Source organism: Zonotrichia albicollis, chromosome 29 (assembly GCF_047830755.1).
Source record: "Zonotrichia albicollis isolate bZonAlb1 chromosome 29, bZonAlb1.hap1, whole genome shotgun sequence".
In the NCBI taxonomy this organism is placed as follows: Eukaryota; Metazoa; Chordata; class Aves; order Passeriformes; family Passerellidae; genus Zonotrichia; species Zonotrichia albicollis.
In genome coordinates this window covers 5669081-5696582 of record NC_133847.1, presented here as the reverse complement: position 1 = coordinate 5696582, position 27502 = coordinate 5669081, and the positions used below count along the sequence as shown (strand labels likewise).

General features: G+C 52.9%; 3 protein-coding genes across 9 annotated transcripts; 1 reads left to right on the top strand and 2 right to left on the bottom strand.

Moving 5' to 3' along the window:
• Window positions 1-23: 23 nt before the first annotated feature.
• UHRF1 (ubiquitin like with PHD and ring finger domains 1) lies at window positions 24-27502 on the top strand. 7 transcript variants are annotated; one of them, XM_074528506.1, is made up of 19 exons: window positions 24-93; window positions 10173-10255; window positions 10945-11017; window positions 15071-15233; window positions 18031-18294; window positions 19042-19214; window positions 19618-19833; window positions 19970-20076; window positions 20247-20433; window positions 21125-21248; window positions 21323-21430; window positions 22198-22302; window positions 22999-23105; window positions 23600-23762; window positions 23850-23987; window positions 24313-24424; window positions 24540-24697; window positions 24933-25031; window positions 26065-27502. In XM_074528506.1, the coding sequence occupies exons 3-19, from the start codon at window positions 10962-10964 to the stop codon at window positions 26209-26211; spliced, it is 2427 nt and encodes an 808-aa protein (XP_074384607.1). In that variant the 5' UTR covers window positions 24-93; window positions 10173-10255; window positions 10945-10961; the 3' UTR covers window positions 26212-27502. The 7 variants fall into 7 exon arrangements, with proteins under 7 accessions (XP_074384607.1, XP_074384611.1, XP_074384608.1 ...); XM_074528507.1 differs by lacking the exon at window positions 24-93 and adding an exon at window positions 10007-10028; XM_074528510.1 differs by lacking the exon at window positions 15071-15233.
• LOC113460286 (perilipin-3) lies at window positions 165-2235 on the bottom strand. The gene is made up of 4 exons (XM_074528456.1): window positions 2226-2235; window positions 1968-2167; window positions 1654-1878; window positions 165-1580 (listed from the first exon to the last, which is right to left on the bottom strand). Exons 1-4 carry the CDS (start codon window positions 2233-2235, stop codon window positions 1020-1022), a joined length of 996 nt encoding a protein of 331 aa, XP_074384557.1. The 3' UTR covers window positions 165-1019.
• On the bottom strand, window positions 1956-5343 carry LOC102063861 (uncharacterized). The gene is made up of 4 exons (XM_026798088.2): window positions 5284-5343; window positions 4662-4857; window positions 4036-4118; window positions 1956-3779 (listed from the first exon to the last, which is right to left on the bottom strand). Exons 1-4 carry the CDS (start codon window positions 5341-5343, stop codon window positions 2535-2537), a joined length of 1584 nt encoding a protein of 527 aa, XP_026653889.2. The 3' UTR covers window positions 1956-2534.

Sequence of the window (27502 nt, the reverse complement as noted above, 5' to 3'; positions counted from 1 at the left end):
GTAAAGGCAAAGCTTCATCACAAGCAAGTGCAGGGAACAGACCAGCTGGCCAGGGGCAAGAGTTGGTAAAGGCAAAGCTCCATCACAGCTCAGGTAAGAGGAGAACAGAGAACACAACCCCGCAGCTTTAGGTACACACAAACCCCCATGGTTTTGAACACAGGTCATGCTTTATTCCAGTGTCTGCTCACCAGCCCGGGCAAAGGGACAATGCCAGGAACAGTTACCAAAATAAGTTACATTAGGAATTATTACAAAGTAGCATTTTCTGGGAAAGAACCAGCACCTGGATTAAAATCTCCCCTATTTTAATAACAGGATATCCTAATTCCATAGTAACTCCTGGGAAAAGCTGCCTCATTTAATGGCTGTGAAGTGTTTCACACATGGAGTTACTCACAGATAATCCTTCAAGTCATTCACAGAAATTAGAAAGATGATTAAGGAAAACCCCACACTGCTGAGTGCTTCTCCATGAAGGAAGAAGAGTTTGGCTGATCCATGAAGAGAAATCTCTTCTTGAGCTCCTTGCCCCCAGCTGTGCCAGATGTGCTGCAGGACCGAGCCTTCCCAGAAGCACAACAGGCACAAAGGAAGTTGTGTCTGAACCTGTATTTTTAAATGTGGAGAAGGTGGGAGATGGTATCAAAGGTCAAGCATAGCATCTTCTCAAGAGTTCCACAGCTTGGGCAAATTAAAAACAAGTCCAGCATTAAAAACAAATTGAGATCACTTCTCTCCCACAACTTGTCTCAGCAATTCTTAGGCACTCACAGCTACAGCTGGGCTGAGTTAAAAAGCTGCAGTGCAGGTCCCATCTCCCCTTTCAGCATAGCAGTTGGATTTAAAAACAGTAAATCAAGATTGAGAATCTCCCCACCTTGGTTATCAGACCTCCTTACAACTACATCTGACTCTAAATTCAGACAGCAGAGGCACCCATGGCACAAGTGGGCACACAATTAGAAGATCCAGTGCTGTTCTAGCCAAGTAGCCTTGGCCAGAAGAGCTGGGATTTATCAGAGATCTTCCTTTGCTGCACTGGTTTTTATCTCCTTTGCAGCCAGGGCCACCTCTGTGTCCTTCCCTACCTGCTCCTCCAGCTTGTCTAGCACTTCATACCATTTCTCTGAGAGCCTGTTGGTTCCCTTTAGCTCTTCAGGTGCCTTTGTCATCTCCTGCGATAGCGGAGCCTTTTCCAACTTGGGTAATTTTCTATCACATCTCATCTCTTCCTTCTTGTGCCTTCTGCTGTCCTGTGCCACCTTGGCCATGGCCCTGAAGGGCCCCACAATCCAGTTCAGAGGGGTGTTGTGAGTGACAAACTCAAAGAGGACATCCAGGGACCTGCGGGCCTCCGCCACACGGTCCTGGCTGCGGGCCAGGGTGGTTCTGGAGAGGTCCTGGAAGGACATAGCCCTGGAGAAGGAGCTGTGGAGCTTGTGGATGTGTCTTGTGGCCCGAGACACGGCTTCCTGGATGCTGCTGGGGAGGCCGTGGATGCTGAGCCTGAGGCGGTGGTAGGTGGGCTGCAGCTGCTGGGTGATGATCCTCAGCATGGCCAGGGTGCGCGGCTCCACCTGCCGGGAGAGAAGAGCTCAGGGCGGGCTCGGGAGGGCCCGGCCCCGCGGGGCTGCTCCGTGCACCGGGTACCTCTGCCTGGCACGCCGTTCTGACTTGGGTTCCTTTGGGCTGCGTCAGGCACCAGTCCACCCACAGCTGATGGAGCTTCTGCTGCCCCTCCAGCAGCTTCTGGCCGACCTCCTGTTTCACAGATTCAATCTGATGGGGAAAAATGAGAGGAAAGGTTGTACTGCAAGCACACACAGAGAGGCACAAGCTCTTCCCTGCCAGGGAAGGATCCATGGTGACACGGAGCTGGCGGGGGATGGAGGAAGAGCTTCCAGCTGGATAGCAGGGCAGGAAAGGCTACAGACAAGAGGAAGGAGGGCAAAGCGGGTTGGTACCAGTCTCAGTGCCAGCTGCAGCCGTGCCAGGGGGTCCTGGGTGCGGTGCCTGAAGCCCTGCAGCTTGGCCAGGGAGTGCTGGTAGGCTCGGTGCCGCACGCGGCCCGACAGCGAGCCCAGGCGCACAAAGTAACTCCTCTGCCTCTTCTGCTCCTCCAGGGAGGCCACGCCAAAGCCCTGCACCGTGGTGGCCAGTTTACCTGGGGGAAACAAGAACACAGTGCAGCTGGGAGGGGTGGGAGAGGTCGGATCACCCACTGGAAAACATGAAGGCTGAGGCTTGCTGTGGGAGCAGGAGGTTTGTAGTTGCTCATGTGCTAAAGGCAGGTCAGTCCCTGCTCAATCTTCAGGTAAGCAGACTCAATGGAGAGGTTGAAGCATGAACCCATGTATTTATTTATTTACTTTGAGGACCAGCCAGCAAATGCTTGAACTCTGTCCCATGCCATGTGGCAATTTGGTGTTGACAGCCAGCAACTTGGTGACAAATTCAGAGCACCTGTCTGCTTCAGAAGCTGTGTCTTGCTGTGTCAGGTGCTCTCTACTCACATGGGAAAGGATTTGCATCTACAAGCGCCAGGTACAGATTTTCTTACCTAGCTCTTCCTCGGTCATTGGGAGGTAATGATCCACCAGATCTTCTGACATTCCCAGGACAGATTCCACACCTCCAGCCACTGCCTGGCTCACTGCCTTGGCCTTGCTTATGCTGTTGGTCACCACTGAGTTGGTCATCTCCACGCCCTCCTGGAGAACCTCCCTGCCCTGCTCCAGGGCTGTGTTGATCTTGCTGGTGATGGTTCCGTAGGCAGCATCCAGAGCTGTGCTGACCGTAGAGGTGACCACAGATTTGGTCTTCTCAACGCTGTCTTGAACAGCCCCTTTGGTCAGGTCCACTGCTTCAGTCACCTTGTTGGCCACCAGGTCCTTGGCCCCCTGGGCAGCCCCCACAGCTGCAGTGATGGTGGAAGCAACAGCAGACTTGGTCCTGTCAATGCTGTCCTCCACCGTGTGCTTGGTGACATCCACGGCCTCTGTCACCTTGCTGGCCACCAGCTCCTTGGCCCCCTGGGCAGCCTCCACTGCATTGACAATCGTAGAGGCAACTGCAGACTTGGTCAGGTCAACACTGTCTTCTACAATGTGTTTGCTGAGGTCCACTGCCTTGGTCACCTTGTCTGTCACCAGCTCCTTGGCCCCTTGAGCGGCCTCCACAGCGCTGACAATCGTGGAGGCAACTGCAGACTTGGTCATGTCAACACTGTCCTCCACCATGTGCTTGGTGACATCCACGGCTTTGGTGACCTTGTCCACAGCATCGGTCACCTTGTTGGTCACCAGCTCCTTGGCTCCCTGGGCAGCCCCTACGGCTGCAGTGATGGTGGAAGACACAGCAGACTTGGTTCTGTCAACACTGTCCTCCACAAGGTGCTTACTGAGGTCCACAGCCTCTGTCACCTTGCTGGTCACCAGCTCCTTGGCCCCCTGGGCAGCCTCCACCGCATTGACAATCGTAGAGGCAACAGCAAACTTGGTCCTGTCAACACTGTCCTCCACCATGTGCTTGGTGACATCCACAGCCTCTGTCACCTTGCTGGTCACCAGCTCCTTGGCACCCTGGGCAGCCTCCACAGCACTGCTGACAGTGGAGCTGACCATAGACCTGGTCAGCTTGACACTGTCCCCAACAACGTTTTTGGTGAGGTCCACAGCTTCAGTGACCTTATCAGCCACCGCTTCCTTGGCCTCACAGGCAGCGTCCATAGCAGATGTCACTTTGGTGGCCACCAGCTGCTTGGTGTCTGAGATCACCTGCACCAGGGAGAGGCAGAGAAAGATTTTGTTGTTGTTGTTCCAAAATATATTTTCCCTCCCTGAAAAAGCTTTTCCACTTGGGTTAGTGGTGCTTGCAGTGTGTGGGAGGGCCAGGGAGATGAGCACACCTCATGGACATGTTCACGCCTCTCCAGCTTTCCCTGCTGCTGAGCTTTATTTATTTCCCCATATTCTTCTGTACCCACAGCAGTCCCACCAAGCCATGGCTTCCCCAGGAAAAGCCTTTCCTTACCTTGTCTGCTGGCTGCTGCAGGAAGGGCAAGTTCTCCTCCAGCTGATCCAGACCTTTACAGGCATATTCATTCACAAGAGCAACTGAAGGGACAACAGGCACCAGTTGATTGTTACATTTGGGGATGGGTTTTTGACCCTACAATGGCTATTTCAGGATACACTCATGAAAACAAGCCCCAGAAAAATAAATCCCCATTCTAGGGTGGCATGTGTGTGGGCATCTTGTTAAAAGTGAACAAACCCTAAAATTCAGCAGGTTCAAATAATCTCCATTTTGCCTTCCCAGCTTTCTAACAGCAGACTTTAATCCAATTGCACTGTAGCACCTGCCCTTGGTGGGTTTAAAGGGTTGAAAGTGTTGGGATAGCCAGACTGAGCTCTGTTCCAGCCCTGGGATGGTCAGAACGTGCAGTGAGAGCCAGCGAGCAGGGAGTTACTGCTCTGTAACCTCAAGAAATCAAACTTCTGCTGGAAACAATTTCACTCCCAGGCAGTTCAGTGTCCAGGAGCTGCTGGGTGGGAGGCCCAGAGCCAGAGGAGAAGGGATGGGAGGTGGGATCACCCTGGAGGCACCTGAACCTCCCCTGCCCTCCTGCCCCAAGGGTCCCCCAGCCCTGCACTTACTCTGTGGCTCGAGCTGGCTCAGGATGGGCTGTGCCCCCCCGACCACGCTGCCCACAGCCACGGCAGCCACAGTCTCAGCCACGCTGCAGACACCGCTGAGGCAGGGGTGGCACTCCTTGGTCTGGTTGTAGGCAGAGGAGACCAGGTTGAAGGCAGAATTGAGCAAGGGCAGGTTGGTGACTCGATTGACAGCGCTCTAAAGCCAAGAGAAACGCTGACATTAGAGCCCAGCCCGAGCTGGTGGTGAACACAGCCTCGTGTCTGTCCAGAAGGGTCCCAGCAAATCCCTCTCCTCATCCCTCAGCTCATCCAGAGGCCTCCAACAAGCCAGGGTTAAGAACTCTGAACTCTGTGCTAGTGAACTCTGAGTCACACTGATTTCAGCACCAAACCAGGTGTGAAGCAGGACCTGTAACAGCTCCCATTTCAGAAATACTTGCATCATTTGGCCAGCCCTGAAGGTGTCTCTTGAGCAAAACAATTCTGCACTGAGGGGGTTTTGATTTGGCCACAGCTTCACAGGGCTAATCTTTCTGTCCCCCCAGCCTGGTTTTGGGGTGCTGGCAGAGGTTTGGTACAGGTGAGTGGGTGATTTAACTGCTGTGGGTGCCCTGGCACCTACCACAGTGTGCTGCTCCTCAGCCTTCAGCAGGTCTGGGGTTGGGGTCTTTCCTGAGGCCATACTGACTTCAGCTGCAGCTGGAAGGAAAAACAAAGTTATCGTGAGCACAACTTCATTGCCTCCAAAGAAATCAAATCCTGCCAGGACAGGGGAAAAGCAGAGGGCAACAAAGCTGGGATCCATCATTCAGCTGCTCCCAGGAAAGGTCAGGTTAGGAATAAGTGAAAACTATTTTATCTGCCTTGTGTTTGCTCTGTGGGGTGGGATGACCCTGCCTGGACACCAGGTACCCACTAAAACAACTCCATCACCCTCTCCTCAGCTGGGCAAGGGAGAGAAAATACAACAATCCACCCAGTCTGGGAAGGACATGGAAATCCTGTGGAGCTTTCCCTGGAGGGTGAGCCAGGATTCCCAGCTGCAGCATTCCATGGCTACCTGGAGATTTGCCTTCACATCCTACTGAGCAGCAGGGCAGGAAATCTCACTTCCTGTGAAACCGAGGCTCAGAGACGTTCTCATGACATAATGGGATTGAAGAAGTAAAAAATGTTGCAATAATCTGAATGAGTATTGGTCTCCCAGCACAGATCTCCTATGGTATCTGGACACTCCTGTGTTGGTAATAAAGCCAGCATTACTCTGAGCCTTAGCCAGGCACAGCAGGGATTTCAGCACATTTGTTCTTTGGGACAGAGTCTGCTTTTCTGTCCTTTGCCAGTTAACTCCTATTCTTAGATTTGCTATGACATTTTCCAGTGGAAAACCCTCAAACCAGAATTCCTCCCAAGCTGGATTTCCAAGCCATGCACTGCTCCAGGCTCACTGGCACACTCTTCCCAAAAAAGCTTTCCATCTGAGTTGTGGTGGAGCCCATTGTCTTGTTTCTTGCGTTCTTTGCCTCGTGCAAGGTTTTGATTTTGCTGAGAAACAGGAACAGAGAGATGGAGAGCAGTAGTGAAACCAGCATTTGTGAGCCTGGATGGGCTCTGCCACTGGCCAGGGACATCTCAGGAGGTGACTTGGCAAAACACCAATTGCTGCATTAACCACTGAGTTAGTCAGAATTCTGTGAGATTTGAGCAGTGCCCCATGCCTATAGCAAAAGTGTCACACAAGTTGTCACCTCCAGCCTCTCCAGTGAGAATCTGGGAGCCCTCCCTGTTTATCTATTATTAACCACCACTGGATCCTCACCAGGCTGGGAGAAGTTGTAAAAAGCTGCTCCAAAGAAAGCAAGGCTGAATAACAAATCTGAGTCCCAAAGTCCACAGGGTTGCTGTCAGGGGCTGTCCCTCCTGCTCTGCCTCAGGGAAGCTTTGTTATTTCTTTGGAGCCTTGCAGGGCAAAGCACAGCTCTTTCAACACCATCACAAACAACCCCTTTGCTCAGTTATTTTCCTTCTGGACAGGTGGAAAAAGCTCAGACTGTGGAGTTTGACACTGTGGTGGCCTTGGTGTCAGGGCCAGCACAGAGACAGCAGCAAAGGGAAGAGGGGAGGACTCTGGTTAGAATAATTCAGGAGTAACTTCTTGGCTGATGTAAAAACTGCCGTAAGGTTAGCTCAACCTCTGAAGTACAGAGATCCTGTGTTGATTATAGATGCAGCCTGCCAGGCACAATCCTTCAGCACAGTCATGTTGGAACAAGGTTTGTTCTGCACTGTGGAGGAGAAATCCATGTTTTGCAAGACCCAGATTTGCAGTGTGGGCAGATCTCCACAGCATGGCTTTATTTTCTTTTTCCCTGCAGAAATGCTGAGCAGCCCTTGCTTTGCTTCAGAGATTGCAGGAAAGCCCAGTGCTTGGCAATTCTGGGTCAGGTGGTTCTGAATCCTTTGGAGAAGCCACAGCCAAGCCAGGATGGCTGGGAGTGGAAATCCCAGTGGGCAGAGGAACAGAAACAGCAGCACTTTGGTTTGGTTGTGGTTTCCTTCATATGAAAGTGATGAGCAGATGACTTCACACCATTGCTACATCTGAAATATTAGGTCACTGCTGGAGAAAGCTCTTGCAACAGGTGGTGTCAGAACAATGAAACTTCAGTGCTCTTTTCTGGCATCAAGGTCAAGAGATTGTCTGGTTTCAGGAGCTGAACTCCTCATCATTGCCCATTTGGAGTCAGTGAAGGAGCAAGGGCTGGCTCCCTGATTTCTGGCACTGACCAGTTCATGTAAAACTGGTTCTTTGCTCCCCTTGCCTGGGAGGTTTCCCTGTGGGAAGCAGCTCAGCTCCATCAGAACAGGCTGCTGCTGTGGGCTCCTGCAGCATCTTCACGTTCAGGAAGCTTCCCCCCCTTCCAAGGGATTTCACCTTGGGAGATAAACCGAGCCACAGCCAGCATGGCTGGTTCCGTGGCTTAACTGGCAACTCCTTAATGACCACTGAGGAAAACAAACTAAATTTAGTGCTTTAGATGTGAGCAGGGAGGGCTAATCAGGGCACAGGAATTCAATTGTGGTTAAAGCACCTATTTACATTCTTTTCGAGATTTACCACTGATACCCCGTTCCCAAAAATGCAGAGCTGGGTCATGGGATGTCTGTGGAGAATGGGCTGTAAATGCTCTGAGGACAGAATTAGTTTTAGGAGGAAGATCAAACAATTCCCAGCTTTGACCTGAGGACAGTAGTTTCCAGGGCTGGCCGAGGTGCCCATCTCACCTTTCTGGATAAACCAGCAGCACTGGGAACCCTCAAAGATCAAAGCCACCCTTGCTGATGGATGCAGGGCTTCCCCCACACACCTCCAGCAGAATTAAACACCAGCAGGTCAGTAACTGCTTGGAACAGAGATATTTTATGAAAGAGGAGAGGAAGTTTTAACTGAAAGAGTTTCTCAGGGCTTCCCAATCTTTCCATGAGGACAGAGTTCTTGGTTTCATCTGGAAGCTGTAACTTGCAGAGCAATCAGCTCAGCACATTCCCATCTGGAATTTTCAGCAGAACCAGCTACAGGAGCTGCAATCCTTCCCATCCATCCACAGCTCAGGGTAGTCATGACCACATTTAAAGCCTTGTTAGTCTTGGGAAACGCTAATCCCGTTTGCCAAAGCTGCCTCTGGGGGCTGGCAGAGCCGTGCAGGGACAGGGTGCTCCCGAGCAGGAGTTCTTGTGTCACTCAGCTCCCGTGCCTCCACCAAGGCATCACGAGAAACAGCCCCGGGCAGGGCTGGCAGCGCTGTCACAGGAAGGGAATGCCGGGCTGGTCACCTGCACCTCCTGTCCCCGGGGTGTCACCTGCACCCGGAGCATCCACCTTGTCCCCACCATCACCCGTGCACATGCAGGTGACTGCTGGGAGTCACCTCCTGTGGATCCCCAGCAAACAAGAAGCAGGACAGAGCTTTTAAACCCCAAAGTGCTCCATCACAGGTCAGAGATGCACAGAGACACCAAGGAGCCATCTCAAAGCTGGGAAGGAGCCTTTAGGGAATGGTTTGGGTTGGAAAGGATCACCTGGTTCCACCCCCCCCAAGCCTCTCAGCTGTTACCCAAGGCAGACACATCACAACACCAGAAAATGCCACCTTTGGCCTCAGAGAGCAAAGCCCCAGACAGAACAGAACTGAAAAAGCAGGGACGCAGCACCCAGCTCCTGCTCTGCAGGGTGCTGAAGGGTCCTGGGGCACACCCAGGGAGCTCTGAGCCACAGCTCCTGTGGGGACCGAGCCGGGGCCACCCAGCCAGCCTGGGGAGCCACCCCCCACCCCCAGCTCCCACCCCCCAGCCCAGCCTTACCTGCCTCCTCCGCGCCCGGCACCGGTATGACTGGGAGCACTGGTGAGACTGGGAGCACGGGGCGCCGCCCCAGTTAAATACCCCGCGGGGTGATTGGCAGCGGGGCTGAGGGAATCAGGAGCCAATGGCAGGGGAGCTCAGCGGGGAGGGGCTGCAGGTGAGGGCTGGGGTTCCCTGGCAGCTGCAGGTGAAGGGCTGGGGTCCCTTGTGGGGCTGGGGTTCCCTGGGAGCTGTAGGTGAGGGTTGGGGGTCCCCTGTGGGGCTGGGGTCCGCTGGGGTCCATAGGTGAAGGGCTGGGGTCCTCTTGGGGCTGCAGGTGAGGGCTGGGGTTCCCTGTGGGGCTGGAGTTCCCTGTGGGGGCTGCAGTTCCCTGGGGGCTGCAGGTGAAGGGCTGGGGTCCTCTCGGGGCTGCAGGTGAGGGTTGGGGGTCCCCTGATGGGCTCTGGTCGCCTGAGGGGCTGGGGTCCCCTCGTGGCCATGGCGGGTGTTGGGAGTTGCTGTTTGTCCCCTCAGGAGGGACAGACCTCGTACAGGATCTGTCAGAGGGTGTCCCATCCCCTGATGCTTTGGCTTTAGGACCATGGGATCCTGGAATACCCTGAGTTGGGACCCCTGGCCCTGCACAGCCCCCCAAAAATGCCCCCGTGCCCCAGAGCTGTTCCTGCTCAAGGAGCTGCTCATGGAGGCCGAGCACTGGAGCTGCCTGGGAATGGGGTGCTGGGACAGGACTGAGCCCCCCTGTGTCCCCCAGCCCTGGGGCTGCTCCCTGCAGGGGTCACAGATTTTGTCACCAAGTCCCAGAGAAGCAGGATGTGCTGTTTGTGGTGTAAACCATCATCATCATCATCCTCCTGATGTTTTCTTGGCAAAACTCCCCCTCCCCACATGGAGGTTACTGTGCCTCCCTGAGGAGTCAGAAGTGCTCTCCCACCTCAGCCCGTGCCAGGCCCTGCAGACACCTGATGATGAAACTTTCTGCTTCTCCTGTTTGCTGGGATTTTCAGGGTAAGAGTTGATTTATGTTTTTATCCTTGCTGAGGGCCCAGCAGTGCAGGACTCCAGGGAGCTCAGGGCTTTTTAACAGCTATAACAAACACTGAACACTCCAGTCAATGCTTTTCTTTTCTGTTTGTGCCTTTTCATGTTCAGCTCTCAAAAGCTGGTTTGAAAACATCAATTAAGCTTCCTGTTGTCTGTTGTCAAGATCAGCGGGGGAGGAAACTGAGGCACAGGTAAAAATTATCTGAAGTCTTCTAACACTATTACAGTGATTGAGTCACCTTGTTTTGGGCCTCTGGATGCAGGAGACCTTGGCTCTGGTTCTGTATTGCCATTCAGGCAGGTGGGGGTGCCAGTGGTTTTTGAAAAATGTGCTGTTAAGCTGACAAAAATGTGGAGAATTGTCACTCCTGAGCTTTGGGGCTGGAAGGAATCCTCGTCCTGAGGCTGAATTAGCTGGGAGTGCTGGCTGGAAAGGGCTCTGGAGCTCAGGAGGTCCTGGGAGATGGGACCTGGGTGAGTCTGGGAACCTCCAAAGGGATGGAGGTGTCCCACAGCTTCTCTGGGTGCTGGACCCACTGGGTCTGGATGTTGCATTAATGGAGAAGCTGCTCCCAGTGTCCACTCTGAGCCTCTCCAGCTACAAACTGTGGCTTTTGCCTCTTGTTTGATCACCTGCACTGCTGGAAACAGTCCTTGTGCATTTGTCTGTGTGATATAAACTCCATATTCCTTCATCACCAGAGTCACAGGATCCAGAATGGCCTGGGTGGGAAGGACCTTAAATTTTTGATGCAGTTCTGAAGTGTTTAATATGTTGTGCTAAAACTGAAGCCAGCTTTTAACAATTGTGATGTTTGTAAGGGAAATAAAAATTGTTCTTTTCCTGTGAAGAATTGATGAAATTAAGTTTTTTTTACAGGAACAGGGAGTCAAGAAATGAGTCCTGTGCATTTTGGAGTGTTGGCCTGCCATGGCCAGTGCTGCATCCCCAGGTAAGGTGGCAGTGATCCAGCTGGAGGTGTTCCTGGGTGTGAAGTGCCCCAGTGGGTCAGTGCTGTGGGGATGGTGAAAGTCTCATGGGACAGGTTTCATTTCATCCCCCAAGTGAGTGAAACAGCACTGTCTGCATGATGCACAGCAATGGTGGGGCACAGGGGAATGGGAGAAGTGATAACCAGTGATTAAAATTAACCAGGCAGTGCTTAATATCTAATGAATGGCTTTGATATTAGGGTAAAATGTCAGTGCTGGGATTTCCTGCTGGGTGGCAGAGCTGCCTGCAGGGTCAGGACACTGGATTTGAGAGATTGCAGTGTCAGAGCAAAGCTTTGCGCAATTGCTTCAGTGACCCTTGGTGCTGTATGAAAGACACAGATTTAAATCTGAGATAAAATCACCCTAAGATGTTTGGTGGGGTGGGAAGGGCGTGGGAGGAAGTGGAGAAACACGTTTGGGGAATGAGGAGCTGTGCTGGTTGGGAGCCCCGTGCAGCCCTGAGCAAAGCTGCAGCATCCAGACCCAGGGCAGGATCCCTCAGGTGTGAACTGTGAACCCCACCTGCTGCTCCTGTGGGGGTCAGGAGTCCCTGTGCCTCTGCCCTGCTGCTTCAGCTGCCTCTTGAGTCCTTCAGCTGCCTCCTGGCTCCCTCAGCTGCCTCCTGGCTCTGCCTGGGGACGAGGCCTCAGCCTTGAGCTTCTCACTTGTCCCATCCTGGGATTTCTGTTGACTGCAAACCTGCAGGTGTGTGTGGGATTTGGAGGGTCAGACCCCTGTGTTGGGAGCCATTCCTTTCCCTGCTCTGAGGTGTGTCACAGCTCAGCATTGTCCCCCTGGGGCCCAGAGGCCACACGTGACACTGGAGTTCCCACTGCAAGTGTTCATCCGCTGCAGCGGAAATCATGCTGCTGCTCTCCCAGTGCATGAGTAACCTGCCACCATGCCATGGTCACCTTCCCCTTGTCACCTGCCCTGGGGCAGGCACAGGCACGAGAAGGGATGAGAATGATGATTCAGGGCTGGGGCATGAGGAGCTCTGGTGCTGTTCCTCAGGTCAGTGAAGCCCTTGGGCATGGAGGGGACACCTCTGGGTCATTGTCATTCACTGCTGTGCAAAGCCCACCAAGCTTCCTAGTGCCCCCAGGCCTTCAGAGCCCTCTCCTGGGTCAGGACCTGCTGCAGGTCTCTGCTGCCCTCCCTCTGCATGAGCCCAGCAGGACCCTCCTGTCTCCTGTGCCTGCTGAAGGTGAGCTACTCCAGGTCCCCTTCCAGCACTCACCTGAGCTCCCCATCCTGTTCCCTGTCCAGGTCCCCTTCCAGCACTCACCTGAGCTCCCCATCCTGTTCCCTGTCCAAGTCCCCTTCCAGCACTCACCTGGGCTCCCCAGCACCTGTCCTTGCAAACAGCTATGTAAGAATAGCTGTTTATGCACATAGAAGCATAAATGCCAGTGCCTCTGTCCTGGTTTTGGCTGGGATAGTGTTCATTTTCTTCCCAGTAGCTGGTCCAGGGCTGTGTTTTGGATTTAGCATGGGAATAATGTAGATAACAACCGATGTTGTCGTTGTGGCTGAGTTGTGCTTACTCCAAATCAAGGACGTTTCAGTTTCCCAGGCTCTGCCAGCGAGCAGGGGCACAAGGAGCTGGGTGGGAGCATGGCCAGGAGAGGCCAGAGGGATATTCCATTCCACAGAACATCCTGCCAGTGCAGAAACTGGGGGGAGCTGGGACCTGTCTGTCCCTGCTGTGGGAGGGATGAGCTGGGTCAGGGGTGGTGAACGACTCTTGGGCACTCTGGCAGGGAGGAATTCCAATCTCCCAGAACCCTCCCGGGCTGCAGGAAGTGCTGTGGTGGGTTCAGCTTCATCCTCCAGCACATCTGCAAGGGCAAGCAGTGACTCTGTGCCAGGCAGAGCCTCCAGCCCTGGGAGGAGATGAAGCCTGGCAGCTCCAGGCAGCCTGAGTGCCCCGACACCGAGCCCATCCGGGCTCCTGTGACCGTGGCTCATCCCATGGCGGCTCCAAGGAAGATGGGACCCGTCCTGCGTGTCCCCTACATGTCCCCTACTTTAAAGGGCACCACATCCTGCTGCTGGCTGTGCTCTGGTGCCGAGGGGAGGCCGTGGGGGCGGGGAGGGGAGCACGGAAGCGGGGTGTGCCGCGCTGTGCCGCGCCGTGCCGGGCCTCCCGCGCCTCGTGCTCCTTTGTTCCAGCCCAGGCCGCGCCATCCCCGCGGCCCCAGCCCGGCCTCTCTCCCCCACAAGCGCCAACCCTCGGCCTCTCATCCTCCTCTTGGAGCAGCCTTCTCTCAGGGGCCTCTTGGCCACGCTTTCCCCCATCCAACGGTTGTTTTAAGCAAATATTATCATTTTAGATTTCCTCATCGCGTCGGTGGGTTTGGGGATAAACATCCTGCTGGATCTGCCCGTTCTGTCGGCTCACGCGGCGGCGCCATGGCCCTGCCGTGTCACCCGGGCCACGCTGCCACCAGTGGGGCCCTGCACAGCGCCATGAGTGCCCCTGGAGCTAACGGCCTGGGGAGTTAGAGCCCTTTTGGGGTTAGTTGCTTTATTCGGATTGCTGTGTTTATTCGAATTCGGTTATTCGGATTATTCGGTTTATTCGGATTATTCGGTTTATTCGCATCAGGGTAGGGCCTGGAGACCCCCAGGGGGACAAGAGCCCTCTGGGAGCCCCCCAGGGTGAACAGGACCCCTGGGGAAGGGTGGCTGTCATAGAGGGGTCATTGGAGTCTCCTCTCCCTGGGGCTCACCGGGTTTTAGGACAATACCCGGTACCGTGCCCGCGGCCCCGGGGGCTCAGGGCTGATGGAGCCCTTGGGGATTCGGGGGGATTTGCCCTCGGTATCGCAGGGGAGCGGGGGGCGCCGGGCCGGGTCACTGGCGGGGATCCCCGTTGTCCCTCCCGGTTCCCTGCGGTTTTTTCCCGGTCCCGTTTCCCCCCCAGGGCCCCCCCAGCACCGGGAGGCGGCAGCGGCGGCCCCGCCCCGCCCGCGCGTTCCCGCCAGCGGCGGCCAATGGGCGCGCACGGGGCACGCGCGGGGCTTTTCCGCGCCAAACTCCAAAGCCCGCGGAAAGCGCGCGCGGCACCGGCACCGGCTCCGGCAGCGCACCCGGTGAGTCCGCCGGGACACCCCAAACCCGGCTCCGGCAGCGCACCCGGTGAGTCCGCCGGGACCCCCAGCCCCAGTCCCGGCACCAGCACCGCACCCGGTGAGTCCGCCGGGACCCCTCAACCCCAACCCCGACACCGCACCCGGTGAGTCCGCCGGGATCCCCGGCACTGCCGCCCATGGCGATGCCGGCGCGCGCCGGCGAGCGGCCGGTGGCACCGGGAGCGGGAGGGCAGCGAAGGGCGCGGGGGTTTCCCCGCCCTGCCCGGGGGGTGCGAGAAGCGGCGGGAGCGCTCCGCGGTTCCCGGGCGGTGACAGCTGGGTCTGGTGGCCCGGAGGGGTCGCGTCGCTCGGGGCTGCGACAGCGGGACCGACCCCCGCCCCCGACCGGGCCCGCGGGAGGGGGTGTGGCCGTCAGGGGCGGTGCCGGCGGCACCGGTGCCCTGCGGGCCCGGGGAGTGGCATCGCCCCGGGGGCTGCGCGGGGATGACGCGGCGGGGCTGGGGCGGGTCCGGGCGCGGCGGGGGTCGCTGACGCCCCGCGGCTCCCCGCCTGTCCCGGGCGGGTGTGCGGCCGGGGGGCCGCGGGCCGCGTTATGCCGGTGACGGCCCCTTTAAGACCACGCGCTTCGCCCCCTACCCCCTTTATCCCCTCTCTCATTTGCATGATCGCGCGAGACTTGGCGCGTGGGCGCGGCGGGCGGGTTTCAATTGTGGCGCGAGATACGGCCGGCGTGAACGGAGCCGTTAGGCTCCCGCGTGGGAGGGCGGGGCCGAGCCCTCGCAGCCAATCAGCGGCCGAGCCGGCCGGGCCGCCGGCCAATGGCGTGCGGCGGACTCGTTAGGGGGGCGCGGCCGCGGGTGCGGGCCCGCCCCGGCGGTGCCGCCGCTGAGCGCGGTCCCATTCCCGGGGCAGCGCCGGCGCCATGTGGATCCAGGTGCGCACCATGGACGGCAGCCAGACGCACCGCGTGGACTCCCTCTCCAAGCTCACCAAGGTGGAGGGGCTGCGCCTGCGGATACACGAGGTGTTCGGCGTGGAGCCCCACCGGCAGCGGCTGTTCTACCGCGGCAAGCAGGTACCGGCGCGGCGCGGGCATTGACAGCCGGGAGCGGCAGCAGCGCGGTGCCGGTCACCCCCAGCCGGGCCCTGCTCCCCTCCAGCTGGGGACGGATATCTTAATTTATTTATTTTTAATTGCATGGAAATAAGGGGTTTTGCTGCCATCTAGTGATCCCCGCTCCCTCCCGCGTCCGTGGGTTTGCCAGGACAGGAGCCCGCTGCAGAATGGCCTTTATTCTTACTTTCCTTTACTGTTTTCCACCTGATGTGTTGCTCTTCTGCCTTGACGTCTTCTTTATGAAGTGTCTGAAAATTACCAGTGCTTTTATGGTCTTTAAAGCGCTTAATGTTTTTGAGCTTTGCAAGTTTCACCGCTCTGAAAGCCATAAAGATCTAATTTTCCTTTGTAAATTGGGAAAAGCATCTCATGATTTTGAAGTTTCTCAGCTGATATCAAATTCTCACTAGGTACAGAACACTTGAGTGGCTCAGTGCTGTATTATGTTCTCAATAATACGTTTACTATTGCTGTTGCACAGCTGTTTTATTCCCTGTCAGTTCATAATGTAACTAAATTAGCAGTGAAGTCAATCAAAACCATTTGAAAATACAATTGCTGTAGTCTACCTAGTCCTATGCTGCTAAACCTTCGTGCTAGAGAAACTCCTGAGCTGGTGTTTGGTTGATCACATGAATAATTTTAGGAAAAGCAGCGGGATGCTGAGCTGGCTGCAGATGGACAGTTTTTGCTAGCTGCTTTTCTTTCTGTTTTAGGCAGTCCTGAGCTAACTGTACTCTGTAATTAGCAGGTGTGGCTGTAGAACGTGGAAATACACCTGGACTAGCCTCAGTGTAAGCTCAGGTACCAGCTCTAGCATAAAAGGAGGCCTGGAGGATGGTGTAGCATCACCTTTCTGTTGGGTTGGTGTAGATTTGGGTGCATTAATGACCCATTTGTGTTGTAAATCGAGTGATAAGGGAGGTTGGTTCAGGGCAGGTGCCACCTGTCAGGCTGTCCCTGAGGCCTGGGGTGAAGCAGATTTTCAGAAGTGGTGACTTTCATTCAGTTTGCCCTTGCCCTGCAAAGGGAACCCCTCCTCCTGCAGCTCCAGTGTTCCCTGGCTCGGGCAGGAACGTGACCCAGCCTCTCTTAGGCCTTGTTCCCACTGTGCTTTGTCTGGCTGTTGGAGCCCCTGCAAATCTTACCCGTGAGCGTTTGTCAGTGGGGTTAGGAAATTAGCTGTTAGTTCAAACCTGCCGCCTTTGTTTGAGGTTTGTCCTCGGTGCTGGGCTCTTCTTTCTGCCTGTGCTTTGAGCTCCTGTGGTTTCCTGTGCTGTTCCTGTGCTCCTCCATTTCACTTTGCACCTGTTGTCACTCGTGTCCTCTGCTGCTGTTCCCGTGTTGGTGACGCTGTGTCCTGCCTGAGAAGGAACAACCCATTCCTGGTGTGTTCTTCTGCACCTCCAGGAGTTTTCATCTCTGAACCAGCAAAAAGCTCAGACCTCTTCCTGTGCAGTCAGATTTCCAGGGATTGTTCCACAGCCATTTGATGCCATAAATCAGAATGGAATTATCATAGTGATTCCTGTGAAGTGTAAATTTTTGTGGTTTTGCTCTGCTTCCCCCTGATAGAGAACAAAGCTCCAGGGATTGCTTTTTCTGGTGGTTTAGGCTGGAAAGGGATGATCATTTCCTGTATAATTTCTTAGTCAGACCTTAAATATGTGGGGAAGCTTGTCTGAACTTCTGACTGCTCCGTGGGCTCCAGCCTTACATGTTAACTCTAAAATGGTTGTGCTCCTTCGAGCTCTTGAGAGGTTATTGAGGGGCCTCTTTCTGCCTCTGCACTTCTCTTTTTGCAGGGGCAGGGTCCTGCTTTGACTACAAACTGTGCCAGATAAACTCTTAGAATTAGAGGGAGTGTGAAATTAGAACACGCCAGGCTACGCTGAAGAGCGATCGAGCGGTTTCAAGTTGAATTGACTCTTTTTTTGATTTTACTTTCAATGGAAAAAATGTGTGTTTGCTGGGAGAAAAGTGTGTTATTAACTCTGGCTCCTACTTAATGCTATGAATTATGGTGTAACAATTCGTAGCATTATGGAGATGGTGTAACAATAATCTGGATCACACACAATCAAAATATAAAGACAATCTGCATTAGCATTTGGGATGTGTCTGAATTGAGGAAGAATTTTTTTTTTGTAGGTAATGTGGAATTTTCTTTGAATCCTGATGGAAATGTGGAGGGCCTGTAGTTGTTTAATTGTAGGGAACGTGCTGCAAACTTTTCCAGATCTCCTAGAGGCTGGGTAGCGAGTCCAGAGCAGCATGGACGCCTTGCTGTGGCAGAGTGGAAAAAAAAGCATTTAAATATCAGGGGGCTGAGAGAGAAGAAGGGCCCAGATCTGGCTGATAATGGTTCCCAAGCCACGTGGTGGATGTTGGCGGGCTCTGAGCTCGATGGGAGGCTGGAGGCGGCGCGGGGAGCGGATTCGTGAGCGGATCCGTGAGGGGTTTGGTGAGCGGATCCGTGAGGGGTTTGGTGAGCGGATCCGTGAGGGGTTTGGTGAGCGGATCCGTGAGGGGTTTGGTGAGCGGATCCGTGAGGGGTTTGGTGAGCGGATCCGTGAGGGGTTTGGTGAGCGGATCCGTGAGGGGTTTGGTGAGCGGATCCGTGAGTGGATCCGTGAGGGGTTTGGTGAGCGGATCCGTGAGGGGTTTGGTGAGCGGATCCGTGAGGGGTTTGGTGAGCGGATCCGTGAGCGGTTTGGTGAGCGGATCCGTGAGGGGTTCCCTGCTTTCCCTGCAGATGGAAGATGGGCACTCCCTGTTCGATTACAGCGTGGGGCTGAACGACATCGTGCAGCTGCTGGTCAGACAAAGCCCGGCCGTGCTGCCTGCTGGCAGCAAGGACAAGGACCCCGAGCTCTCGGACAGCGACTCCGGCTGCGGCTCCGGCCCCAGCGAGTCCGACAAGAGCTCCCACAACGGGGAGGCTGCGCTGGAGCTGGAGGGACAGCCGGGCACGGCCGCCCAGCCCGACTGGGCAGACCCCTGCTTCGGCCTCTACAAGGTGGGTGCTCACACACTGGGAGCCCTCAGACCGCGCCTGGCCTGGGGAATTGTTCTCTGTGCTGGAGAATCGCTGAAAATCTGTCTCACTCCAGTTGTGTGGGCAGCGCCTTTCTTCCTCTCAAACACCCCGACAACAAAGACAGAAATACCAACCAAGCCACAAAGCAATTCAATGCAAAATGCTGTAGGTCCAAAAACTTAATTTTTTCATTTTGTCCTTTGAAATGAAACTACAATACACTATTTTTTTTTTTAAGTATTCAGAGTGTCTGGTTTGATTTTTTTTTTTTTTACAAATTTTCCCAGTATTTTTTCCTGGAGTCACTACATTTGTCAAAGCTGAAACTTTCTTGAATGAACAAAAGAAAATCTTGAGCAGCTGTTCAGAATAATTTTATTTCTGTTTCAATGGGTTTTATTGCAGATCTAGTGATGTCTTTGCCAGGTTATGAGCAAGACACTTTGAAACTCTGTTACAGACTAACCAGTAATGGTTTGGGCTCACCAGCAAGGCTGGGTTTACATGTGCTGGTGTACAATGGACTTATAACCTTACAAATTCAACCTAAACAGGTTGTAGGGCTGCACAACCAGGAGAGCAGAGAAAATATTAATTTTTAAGGCGATCAGTTAAATATCTTGATGATGGTGCAGTTTTTGAGATGGTTAAATCTTTAAGTAGATTGGAAATGAATGCCTAATTTGCAGATCCCTTTTGGTGAGCTGTGCTCTTGGCTCTGTACAGATCAATGACCTGGTGGATGCTCGGGACACGGACATGGGAGCGTGGTTTGAAGCCACAGTTGTGAATGTAACCAGGAAAAAACCCACCAGTGGATCAGCTGAGAGCTGCACAGACCCTGACCAGCCCACAGCTGTCCCTGAAGAGGATGTGATTTATCATGTGAAATATGATGAGTGAGTTTTGTTTTGTTGCCTTCTTGGTCAGTAAAGTCATTGGGGTCGTGATGCTGATGGGAAATTTTATTGCAGATATTGCACAAATTAGAACAGAACTGGGCAGTGACATAGTCATTATGTCATTGGGCCCTGGCAACTGAAAGGTTGTTTTGCAGTTGGAATTCCAGGGGGCTGGAATCATGTTTTTATGGATACCAGCATTTACAGGAAATGTTGGTGTCCAAGGGTTGAAGGGAGGCAATAATATCAAAGTCAGACTGGTTGGTTCTGGCTGTGTCTGTGTGGGAGGAGATTTTATCCTTGATGATATTCTTGTGTTGCACAGCAAATCAACCTGTCAGCATAACACCTGTTCCTCCTGAGAGCTGAATGTGGTTTCTGTTGTGTCCCTCCCTTCAAGTTACCCAGAGAATGGGGTGGTGCAGATGAGCTCGGGCAACGTGCGGGCGCGGGCACGGACCATCCTCAAGTGGCACCAGCTGGAGGTGGGGCAGGTGGTGATGGTCAACTACAACCCTGATGAGCCCAAGGAGAGGGGCTTCTGGTACGATGCTGAGATCCTGCAGAAAAGGGAAACCAAAACCACCAGGGAGCTCAATGCAAAGATATTACTTGGGTAAGCTGTTCATGTGGGATAAATGGAATTTTCCTGCTCTGCTTCAGCTTTCTGAGGTCTGAGTGGCTCTGCTGGTGTCTGTGGACTTGAGCTGTGGGATACTTCCAAACTCTGATCTCTCCTCACCTTCTTCTAGGGAAGCTGGTGATTCCTTGAATGACTGCACAATTATATTAGTGGATGAAATCTATAAAATTGAAGAGCCAGGCACTGCTTCTCCCATCAGTTCTGGAACTCCAAAACGTGAGTCTGATGTGGAGTTCTTGCATGTCTGTCTTACCTTGTCATGTCCTGCCAGTTGTCTCTGTGAGGGTTAAAGGTTTAAGGGCTCCAAGTCACATTCAGCTGTGCCTCCTTTGACCGTTTCCAGTGGATCTTGGCAGTGGCTGAGTGTGGTTTGTGTTTGCCCACAGGACAGAGTGGACCCGTGTGTAAAGCCTGCAAGGACAACCCAAACAAGACCTGCAGGGTCTGTGCTTGTCACATCTGTGGGGGGAAGCAGGATCCAGATAAGCAGCTCATGTGTGACGAGTGTGACATGGCCTTCCACATCTACTGCCTGAACCCTCCCCTCAGCAGAATCCCAGATGATGAGGACTGGTAGGTTCTGAGGAGGTGTGTGGGGTGTCACAGTTACATCTAATTAGGAGCAGGGATGTGGGTGTTTAGGGTTTTTTTTTTTTTAAACTTCATAGCTTTTCATGAGCTTAATGAGAGTAGGTTTTAAGCCCATGGCTTGCACACTCCTTTTCCTAGTTTTGGGATCTAGATGCTTTTTGGTTTACCTGCCTAAGGCTTGGAGCAGGCTGGGATAGAGGAGGGTGTCCCTGCCATGGCAGGGCTTGGAATGAGATGAGCTTTAAGGTCCTTCCACCCCAAACCAGCCTGGGATCCAAAAAGGACCAAATGAGAGCTTGATGCTGGGAGGCTTCAGCCGTGCAGTGGCTTTTAAGGGTCACTGCAGGCAGGCCCCATCATCAGATCAGGCAGGTTTGTGCATGAGAAATGTACAGTGAGAGCTGTGGGTAGTGAAATACATCCTTCAATAGACACAGAGCCAGTGAAATGCACTGGTTTATTATTGTGTTTCAACACTGCATACAATGATTTTGTATCACAGCTGTTTCCTGATACACCTGCACAGGAGCTGTTGTAGGTTAAATTCCAGTATGGAAAGTGTTTCCATGTCCTGTCTGGTTTCACACGGGGAAATTGTAACATAACTCACTGTGGTTGGAGGAAATGCTCCTAACTGAAGGCTTTGCTACTTGTTAATTTTCACTGACTTTAGGTATTGCCCTGAATGTCGAAACGATGCAAGCGAGGTGGTTTTAGCAGGAGAGAAATTAAAAGAAAGTAAAAAGAAACAAAAGATGGCATCTGCTAATTCCTCCTCCCGGAGAGACTGGGGCAAGGTCAGTCCAAAGCTGTTTTACTTGGAGTTGTGTTTGTTCCTTTGGGCTCTTGGCTGATGCTGCTCTCTGCCCAGGGCATGGCGTGTGTGGGGCGCACCAAGGAATGCACCATCGTCCCCTCCAACCACTATGGACCAATCCCTGGCATCCCTGTGGGCACCATGTGGAAATTCAGAGTTCAGGTAGGAAGCTGAATCCTGGCCTGACCTGCTGTGGGGAAAAAAATTGGAGTTACCCAGCTCCTGCAAGAAACTGAAACAGTTAATGTGGAAATGTGTGTGTCACTGGATATATGGAAGTGCAGCAGGAAAAGAATTCTGGCTTTGTCTGGATCAAGTGTTCCATAACTAATGCTGCATTGTTGGACCTTCAAGTGCTGGTTTATTTTGTTGTAGTGCTCTTTTTGGTAACTCAAAAACCCCAAAGCAAGCGGATTTGTTCCCAGTGGTTTGTCCTGGAGGTGTGCAGTGTGCCCTGCCAAGGGTGTCTCAAATATCCACGTACATGAAACAGAAGGTTTCTCATCCTGTTAGAAAGCTGGGGCAGAAAAAAGCACTGGCCTATCCAGATCTTGCCTTCAGGTATTGAGGGAAGGTTGCTATTACAACTCTTTCAAAACTTTATACAAATATTTAATATCTGTATTATTCTTAAACACCTGGAGCCTTTTAATAAGCAATTTCAATTATAAATATCCAAATAGTTAGATTTGCACACAAACCTTATCCGTGTGTTCAGTTTACTGATACAGTCAGTGCCTTATGTTTTAAAATGCATTTTTATTTTTCTTCCTTCTGTCTGGAGCTTTTTGGGGGATGATGGTGAGAGCAGCTTCCCCCTGTGACACATGGAAAGCAAATGTGAAGTAGCACAGTTGGTTCAACTCAAACCCAGTGCTGGTGGGGCCTGTTGAGGGCAGGTGCCTCCAAAGCTGATTTTTGTCTCCCAGGTGAGCGAGTCTGGGGTGCACAGGCCCCACGTGGCCGGGATCCACGGCAGGAGCAACGATGGGGCCTACTCCTTGGTGCTGGCAGGAGGATATGAAGATGACATTGTGAGTGGATCCTGATTATTTATGCACAGAACCAAACAAACCTGTTAAAACTCCACACCAAACACTTGCCCAGCTTCACCATTTCCTTCAGAAGCCAACAAGGCAAGGAAAAACTGCATTGGTCTGTGCCAGCCTGAGCCACAGGATCATCCCAACCCAGTTTGGTATCCCTGTGTCAGCTTTTGATCCCAGAGTTCTGAAAAAACTGCATTGGTCTGTGCCAGCCTGAGCCACAGGATCATCCCAACCCAGTTTGGTATCCCTGTGCCAGCTTTTGATCCCAGAGTTCTGAAAAAACTGCATTGGTCTGTGCCAGCCTGAGCCACAGGATCATCCCAACCCAGTTTAATATCCCTGTGCCAGCTTTTGATCCCAGAGTTCTGACTTTTCAAGGTCTGCCTTATACCCACATTGGAACAGTCTCGTGGGCTGTGCTGCCAGCTGTTCACTTGCAGCAGATCCTGTGTGAGCCTGGGCTGCTCAGGGGTGTGACAGGGCAGCATTGTCACTGTTGTCACCTGGTCTCCTCTCCTGGCAGCCTGAGGGACAGCCAGAGACTGCCCCAGTCTGGGAGTTTAAATACACAGGAAGCATCTTTCCTTTTTGAGAATGCCCTGCTAAACCTACCTGATTAAAAGACTCCTGCTTTTGTTGAATTCTTTTTGTGACTGTGAAATCCACCCGTGTTCATTTCAGGATCATGGGAATTCCTTCACCTACACGGGCAGCGGGGGCCGGGACCTCTCTGGGAACAAGCGCACGGCAGAGCAGTCCTGTGACCAGAAACTCACCAACATGAACAGGTTGGCAGCGTCTGTGCTCCATTCTGGCCTCAGCACCTGGCACTCTGTCAGCACAGGGGTTGTTTGGGCTGTTCCAGCTTTGGAACAAGGGCCAGAGGTGGGTCTGGGCTGTGGTTTGGCTGCAGATCAGTGACAGGATGGGAATGCTCCTTTCAGTGCCCTGTGAGGGGACAGAGCTGGCTGGGGTTGGTGTCACCTGCAATACTGGCTGACACTTAAAGAACAGAGCAATCAATTGGTGTGGGAGTTCTGCTCTCTGCTGGAGACCCTTGCAGCCCCTGGTTACCTCAGGAGACCAGAACATTTGTAATTCTGAGCTGTTTCACAGATAAGCCTGGACTTCAGTGGAGGAGCTGCTGTGGGCTGGTGCATTGGGGTCATGCCATGAACAATCAGCTGTGCCCCCATCAGGAGGGTCCCTGAGTGCAGAGCTGTCAGTGTCACACACAGGGCTTCCATGGCAGTCACACACTGACCTCTGGCCTCTCCTGCAGGGCCCTGGCTCTGAACTGCAGTGCCCCCATCAACGACAAGCACGGGGCTGAGGCCAAGGACTGGCGGGCGGGGAAGCCGGTCAGGGTGGTCAGGAACGTCAAGGGAGGCAAGCACAGCAAGTATGCTCCCCTGGAGGGCAACAGATACGATGGCATCTACAAGGTGAGGAGGGCTGAGCTGGGACAAGAGCGTGTGCTCGTGCCCAGGGGGCTTGGACAGAGGGTGATGGACTTGCTGGGGCTTTTGCAGGTGGTGAAATACTGGCCTGAGACGGGGAAATCTGGGTTCCTGGTGTGGCGTTACCTGCTGAGGAGGGACGATGAAGAACCTGCTCCTTGGACCAAAGAGGGGAAGGACAGGATGAAAAAGCTTGGCCTGACAATGCAGGTACTGCCCTGGGCTCTCAACTTGATGGAGAACAGGGATTTTTCTCTTAGATGCTCCTTAGCTAAAAATTGAGACTAATAAATGCTTCCAGTCTGCTGGGTTGTTTATTTTTATACATCAAGAAGCTAAAAGGACAAAACTCACTTTGTTTCTGGTATGGAATTTCTATAGGCTGTGAAGTGCTTCCCTACAGCAGGGATCTGTTGCTTAAATAGATGAAAAGTGCCCCTGGAGCAGTTCTCCAGAGTCACCTTGGACCTGGCTTGGTCTGCAAGTCTGACCCAGTGTGTTGGCATTGAATGATCTTTGATTTGTTTTCCTGCAGTATCCTGAAGGATATTTGGAAGCTGTTGCAAACAAAGACAAGGAAAAAGAAAATAATGGAGATGATGAGTTGGATACCCCAGGGAAAGGGAAGAGGAAAAGGAAATCAGCAGGTTTGTGGAGTAGGCAAGTGGATCTAGAAAACCTTGGAGGTTTTTGTGCATTTTACTTGGTTCCGTTCTGGTGGTTTTTTGGTTTTTTAAAAAAAATCTTTGTGTTTTCTTTCAGGTGGGGAGGAAACACCCGTCACCTCTCCAGCAGGGACTCCAAAGAAAACTAAAGTTGAGCCATACAAGCTGACATCCCAGCAGAAATCTCTTATAAAAAGTGATGAAGCCAATGAAAAGCTGTGGAATGAAGTCCTAGAGGCTCTCAAAGATGGACCGGTATGTTGGGCTGTAATTGTGCTGCCCCCAGCCACAAACCCTTGGCTGAATTAAAGAACAGCCTCAGACCTAAAATTATTTATTTTAGTGTAAACACCCCCAGCAGGTTTAATGGGACAGGTTTTGCATATTAAGATTTGTTGAGAATCTTTCTATGATCAATTGCATTTAATGGTGGGGGTTTGGGTTCATTTATCTTTCAGCACTAAGTTGATTGAAATGTTCTTTTTTGCAGAAATTTCTGAATAAAGTGGAAGAGGCCTTTCTGTGTATTTGCTGTCAGGAGGTCGTGTTCAGGCCAGTCACCACCGTGTGCCAGCACAACGTCTGCAAGGTGGGCTGGGCTGGGCTGGGCTGGAATTGTTCCCTGGGAGGGTGGGCAGGCCTGGGATGGAATTCCCACAGCAGCTGGGGCTGCCCCTGGATCCCTGGCAGTGCCCAGGCCAGGATGGACAGGGCTTGGAGCAGCCTGGGACAGTGGGAGGTGTCCCTGCCATGGCAGGGGTGGCACTGGGTGGGCTTTGAGGTCCCTTCCATCCCAGCCAGGAATTCTCTGCTCTCTGCTGTGTCCAGCAGCACTGGGGTGGGATTTAAGGTCCCTCTATCCCAGCCAGGCTGGAATTCCCTGATCTCTGCTGTGTCCAGCATCCCTGGGTGGGATTTGGTGTTTCTCCATGCCGAGCCAGGCTGGGAGAGATCAGTTCTCTGCTCTCTGCTGTGTCCAGCAGCACTGGCAGTGTGGGATTTAAGGTCTCTGCATGTCCATCCAGGCTGGAATTCCCTGATCTCTGCTGTGTCCAGCAGCACTGAGGTGGGATTTAAGGTCCCTCCATCCCAGCCCTGCTCTCTGCTGTGTCCAATAGCACTGGGGTGGGATTTAGGGTCTCTCCATCCTACCCAGACTGGAATTCCATGGTCTCTGCTGTGTCCAGCATCCCTGGGTGGGATTTGGGGTTTCTCCATGCCGAGCCAGGCTGGGAGAGATCAGTTCCCTGCTCTCTGCTGTGTCCAGCAGCAGTGGCTGGGTGGATTTAAGGTCTCTCCATCCCATCCAGGCTGGAATTCCCTGATCTCTGCTGTGTCCTGCAGCACTGGGGTGGCATTTAGGGTATCTCCATCCCATCCAGGCTGGAATTCCATGGTCTCTGCTGTGTCCAGCAGCACTGGGGCGGGATTTAGAGTCTCTCCATCCCAGCCCTTCTCTGTGCTGTGTCCAGCAGCAGCAATACTCCCAGCTGGGGATGCAGTGCCCCTTCTCTCTCTGATCCCATCCCACGAATCTCAGGGCTGGCTCTCTGTGTCAGAGCTGTCCCCAATGAGCCCCAGCTCAGCTCCCTGTCCCTGACCCTGCTCTCTGCTGTCCCCAGGACTGCCTGGACAGGTCCTTCAAGGCCTCGGTGTTCAGCTGCCCCGCGTGCCGCTACGAGCTGGGCCGCAGCTACAGCATGGAGGTGAACGAGGCCCTGCAGAGCGTCCTGGCCCAGCTCTTCCCCGGCTACGGCAGCGGCCGGTGATCCCCCAGAGCACTTCTCCCTCCCTGCCTCCCCCCTGCCTGCCACACCCACCCTGGGCTTAATTTAAAACAAAAAAAAAAAAAGGTTAGTCTGTGTTTTCTCCTACCCGCCCCCCCCCCCTGCAAAAAAATGGTTTGAAGTCTTCCTGGTTTTGAAAACAAACCTGTAAACTCCAAGGATGATCCTGTTGTATGTTCGTGGGTTTTGTTTTTGTTCTCTGTGTTGAACTTTGCAATTTTATTTTTTGGTTTTTTTCATCCCCTCAAACCTGCCATTCATCAGTACAGAATGATTTCTTTCTAATAATGGACTGAAAGTGCTTCCGGTGAGGCTGCTAATGATGAGGGAAGTTCTCAGAGTGCCCCTCTGCCCCCTTTATTTTTATTTTTTATTCCAAAAATGGCTTGGTTGCTAGAACAATCTTCACTGTCTGGGGATTTGGCCATCAAGGTAGACTCGTGCATCACCTTGGCAGCATTTTGATACTCAATTTGTACAAGATGGTTCCTGCCTTTGTACCACAAGTGGGTTTTTACTATTTTTTTGTAAGAACTGGGTTTTATACATTTGACAAAAAGCCATTTCCCGCTAATTTTGTATCTCAGAAGCAGAAGGCTGCTTGCTTAGAGCCAAGTGGTTGGAGCAATATGAAGTACTACCTCACTGGACTTCTCTTAGGGAAGGATTTGTTCAGCTGGGCGCTGTCCCCTGTCCCGAAATGCCATTGTGGAATATCCTAAAGCCATTCTTAAGTGCCTTTTGTCCTTTGCTGGAAGACTGGGCTCTGAATCACCATCAAGGTCTCCTTTTTTTCATAAGCACTGAATTGTTGGGACTTGCCAGCCGGATTCTTTGGGAGCGTGGATCACTGTAGCTGTGTGTGATTAGTGGGGATTTGCAGAGGATCAGGTTTCCTAGTTATAGGTGTATTGGGGAGTTTTTTTCTTTGTTCACTGCATTTCTACTTGGAAATGAAAAATAACCAATTCTGGCTTTTGTATGAACCATTTTGTATTGGCCATGCCTGGAGAAGGCTCCCTTGGTCTCCCTCTAACATTACCAAAGTTTGCAGTTTGATACCTCAGCAAGACAGGGATGTTTTTAATCACACTTTTCTGCAGACAGACTGGAACAATTGTGCCTATTATTGGTTTCCTCAAATCTTACCCTTTGCAAAGTGATTATGTTAATATGTTAGGGAAAAAGACCCTGCAACATTTTATACGTTTTTTGGTGAATTTGTCAATTTTTTGTATAATGTGCGAGTTGATGTTCTCAAAATAAATATCTT

Coding starts and splice junctions, on each gene's coding strand:
- LOC113460286 (XM_074528456.1), bottom strand. Junction 1,879..1,967: donor TGCAGCTGGCACTGAGACTG/GTACCAACCCGC, acceptor ATCCCCCGCCAG/CTCCGTGTCACCATGGATCC. Junction 1,581..1,653: donor GAACGGCGTGCCAGGCAGAG/GTACCCGGTGCA, acceptor CTCTCCCGGCAG/GTGGAGCCGCGCACCCTGGC.
- UHRF1 (XM_074528506.1), top strand. CDS start 10,962: ATGAGTCCTGTGCATTTTGGAGTGTTGGCCTGCCATGGCCAGTGCTGC. Junction 11,018..15,070: donor GGCCAGTGCTGCATCCCCAG/GTAAGGTGGCAG, acceptor TTCCCGGGGCAG/CGCCGGCGCCATGTGGATCC. Junction 22,303..22,998: donor GAGGATATGAAGATGACATT/GTGAGTGGATCC, acceptor TGTTCATTTCAG/GATCATGGGAATTCCTTCAC.
- LOC102063861 (XM_026798088.2), bottom strand. CDS start 5,343: ATGGCCTCAGGAAAGACCCCAACCCCAGACCTGCTGAAGGCTGAGGAG. Junction 4,858..5,283: donor CTGAGGAGCAGCACACTGTG/GTAGGTGCCAGG, acceptor TCTTGGCTTTAG/AGCGCTGTCAATCGAGTCAC. Junction 4,119..4,661: donor GAGCCAGCTCGAGCCACAGA/GTAAGTGCAGGG, acceptor TTGTCCCTTCAG/TTGCTCTTGTGAATGAATAT.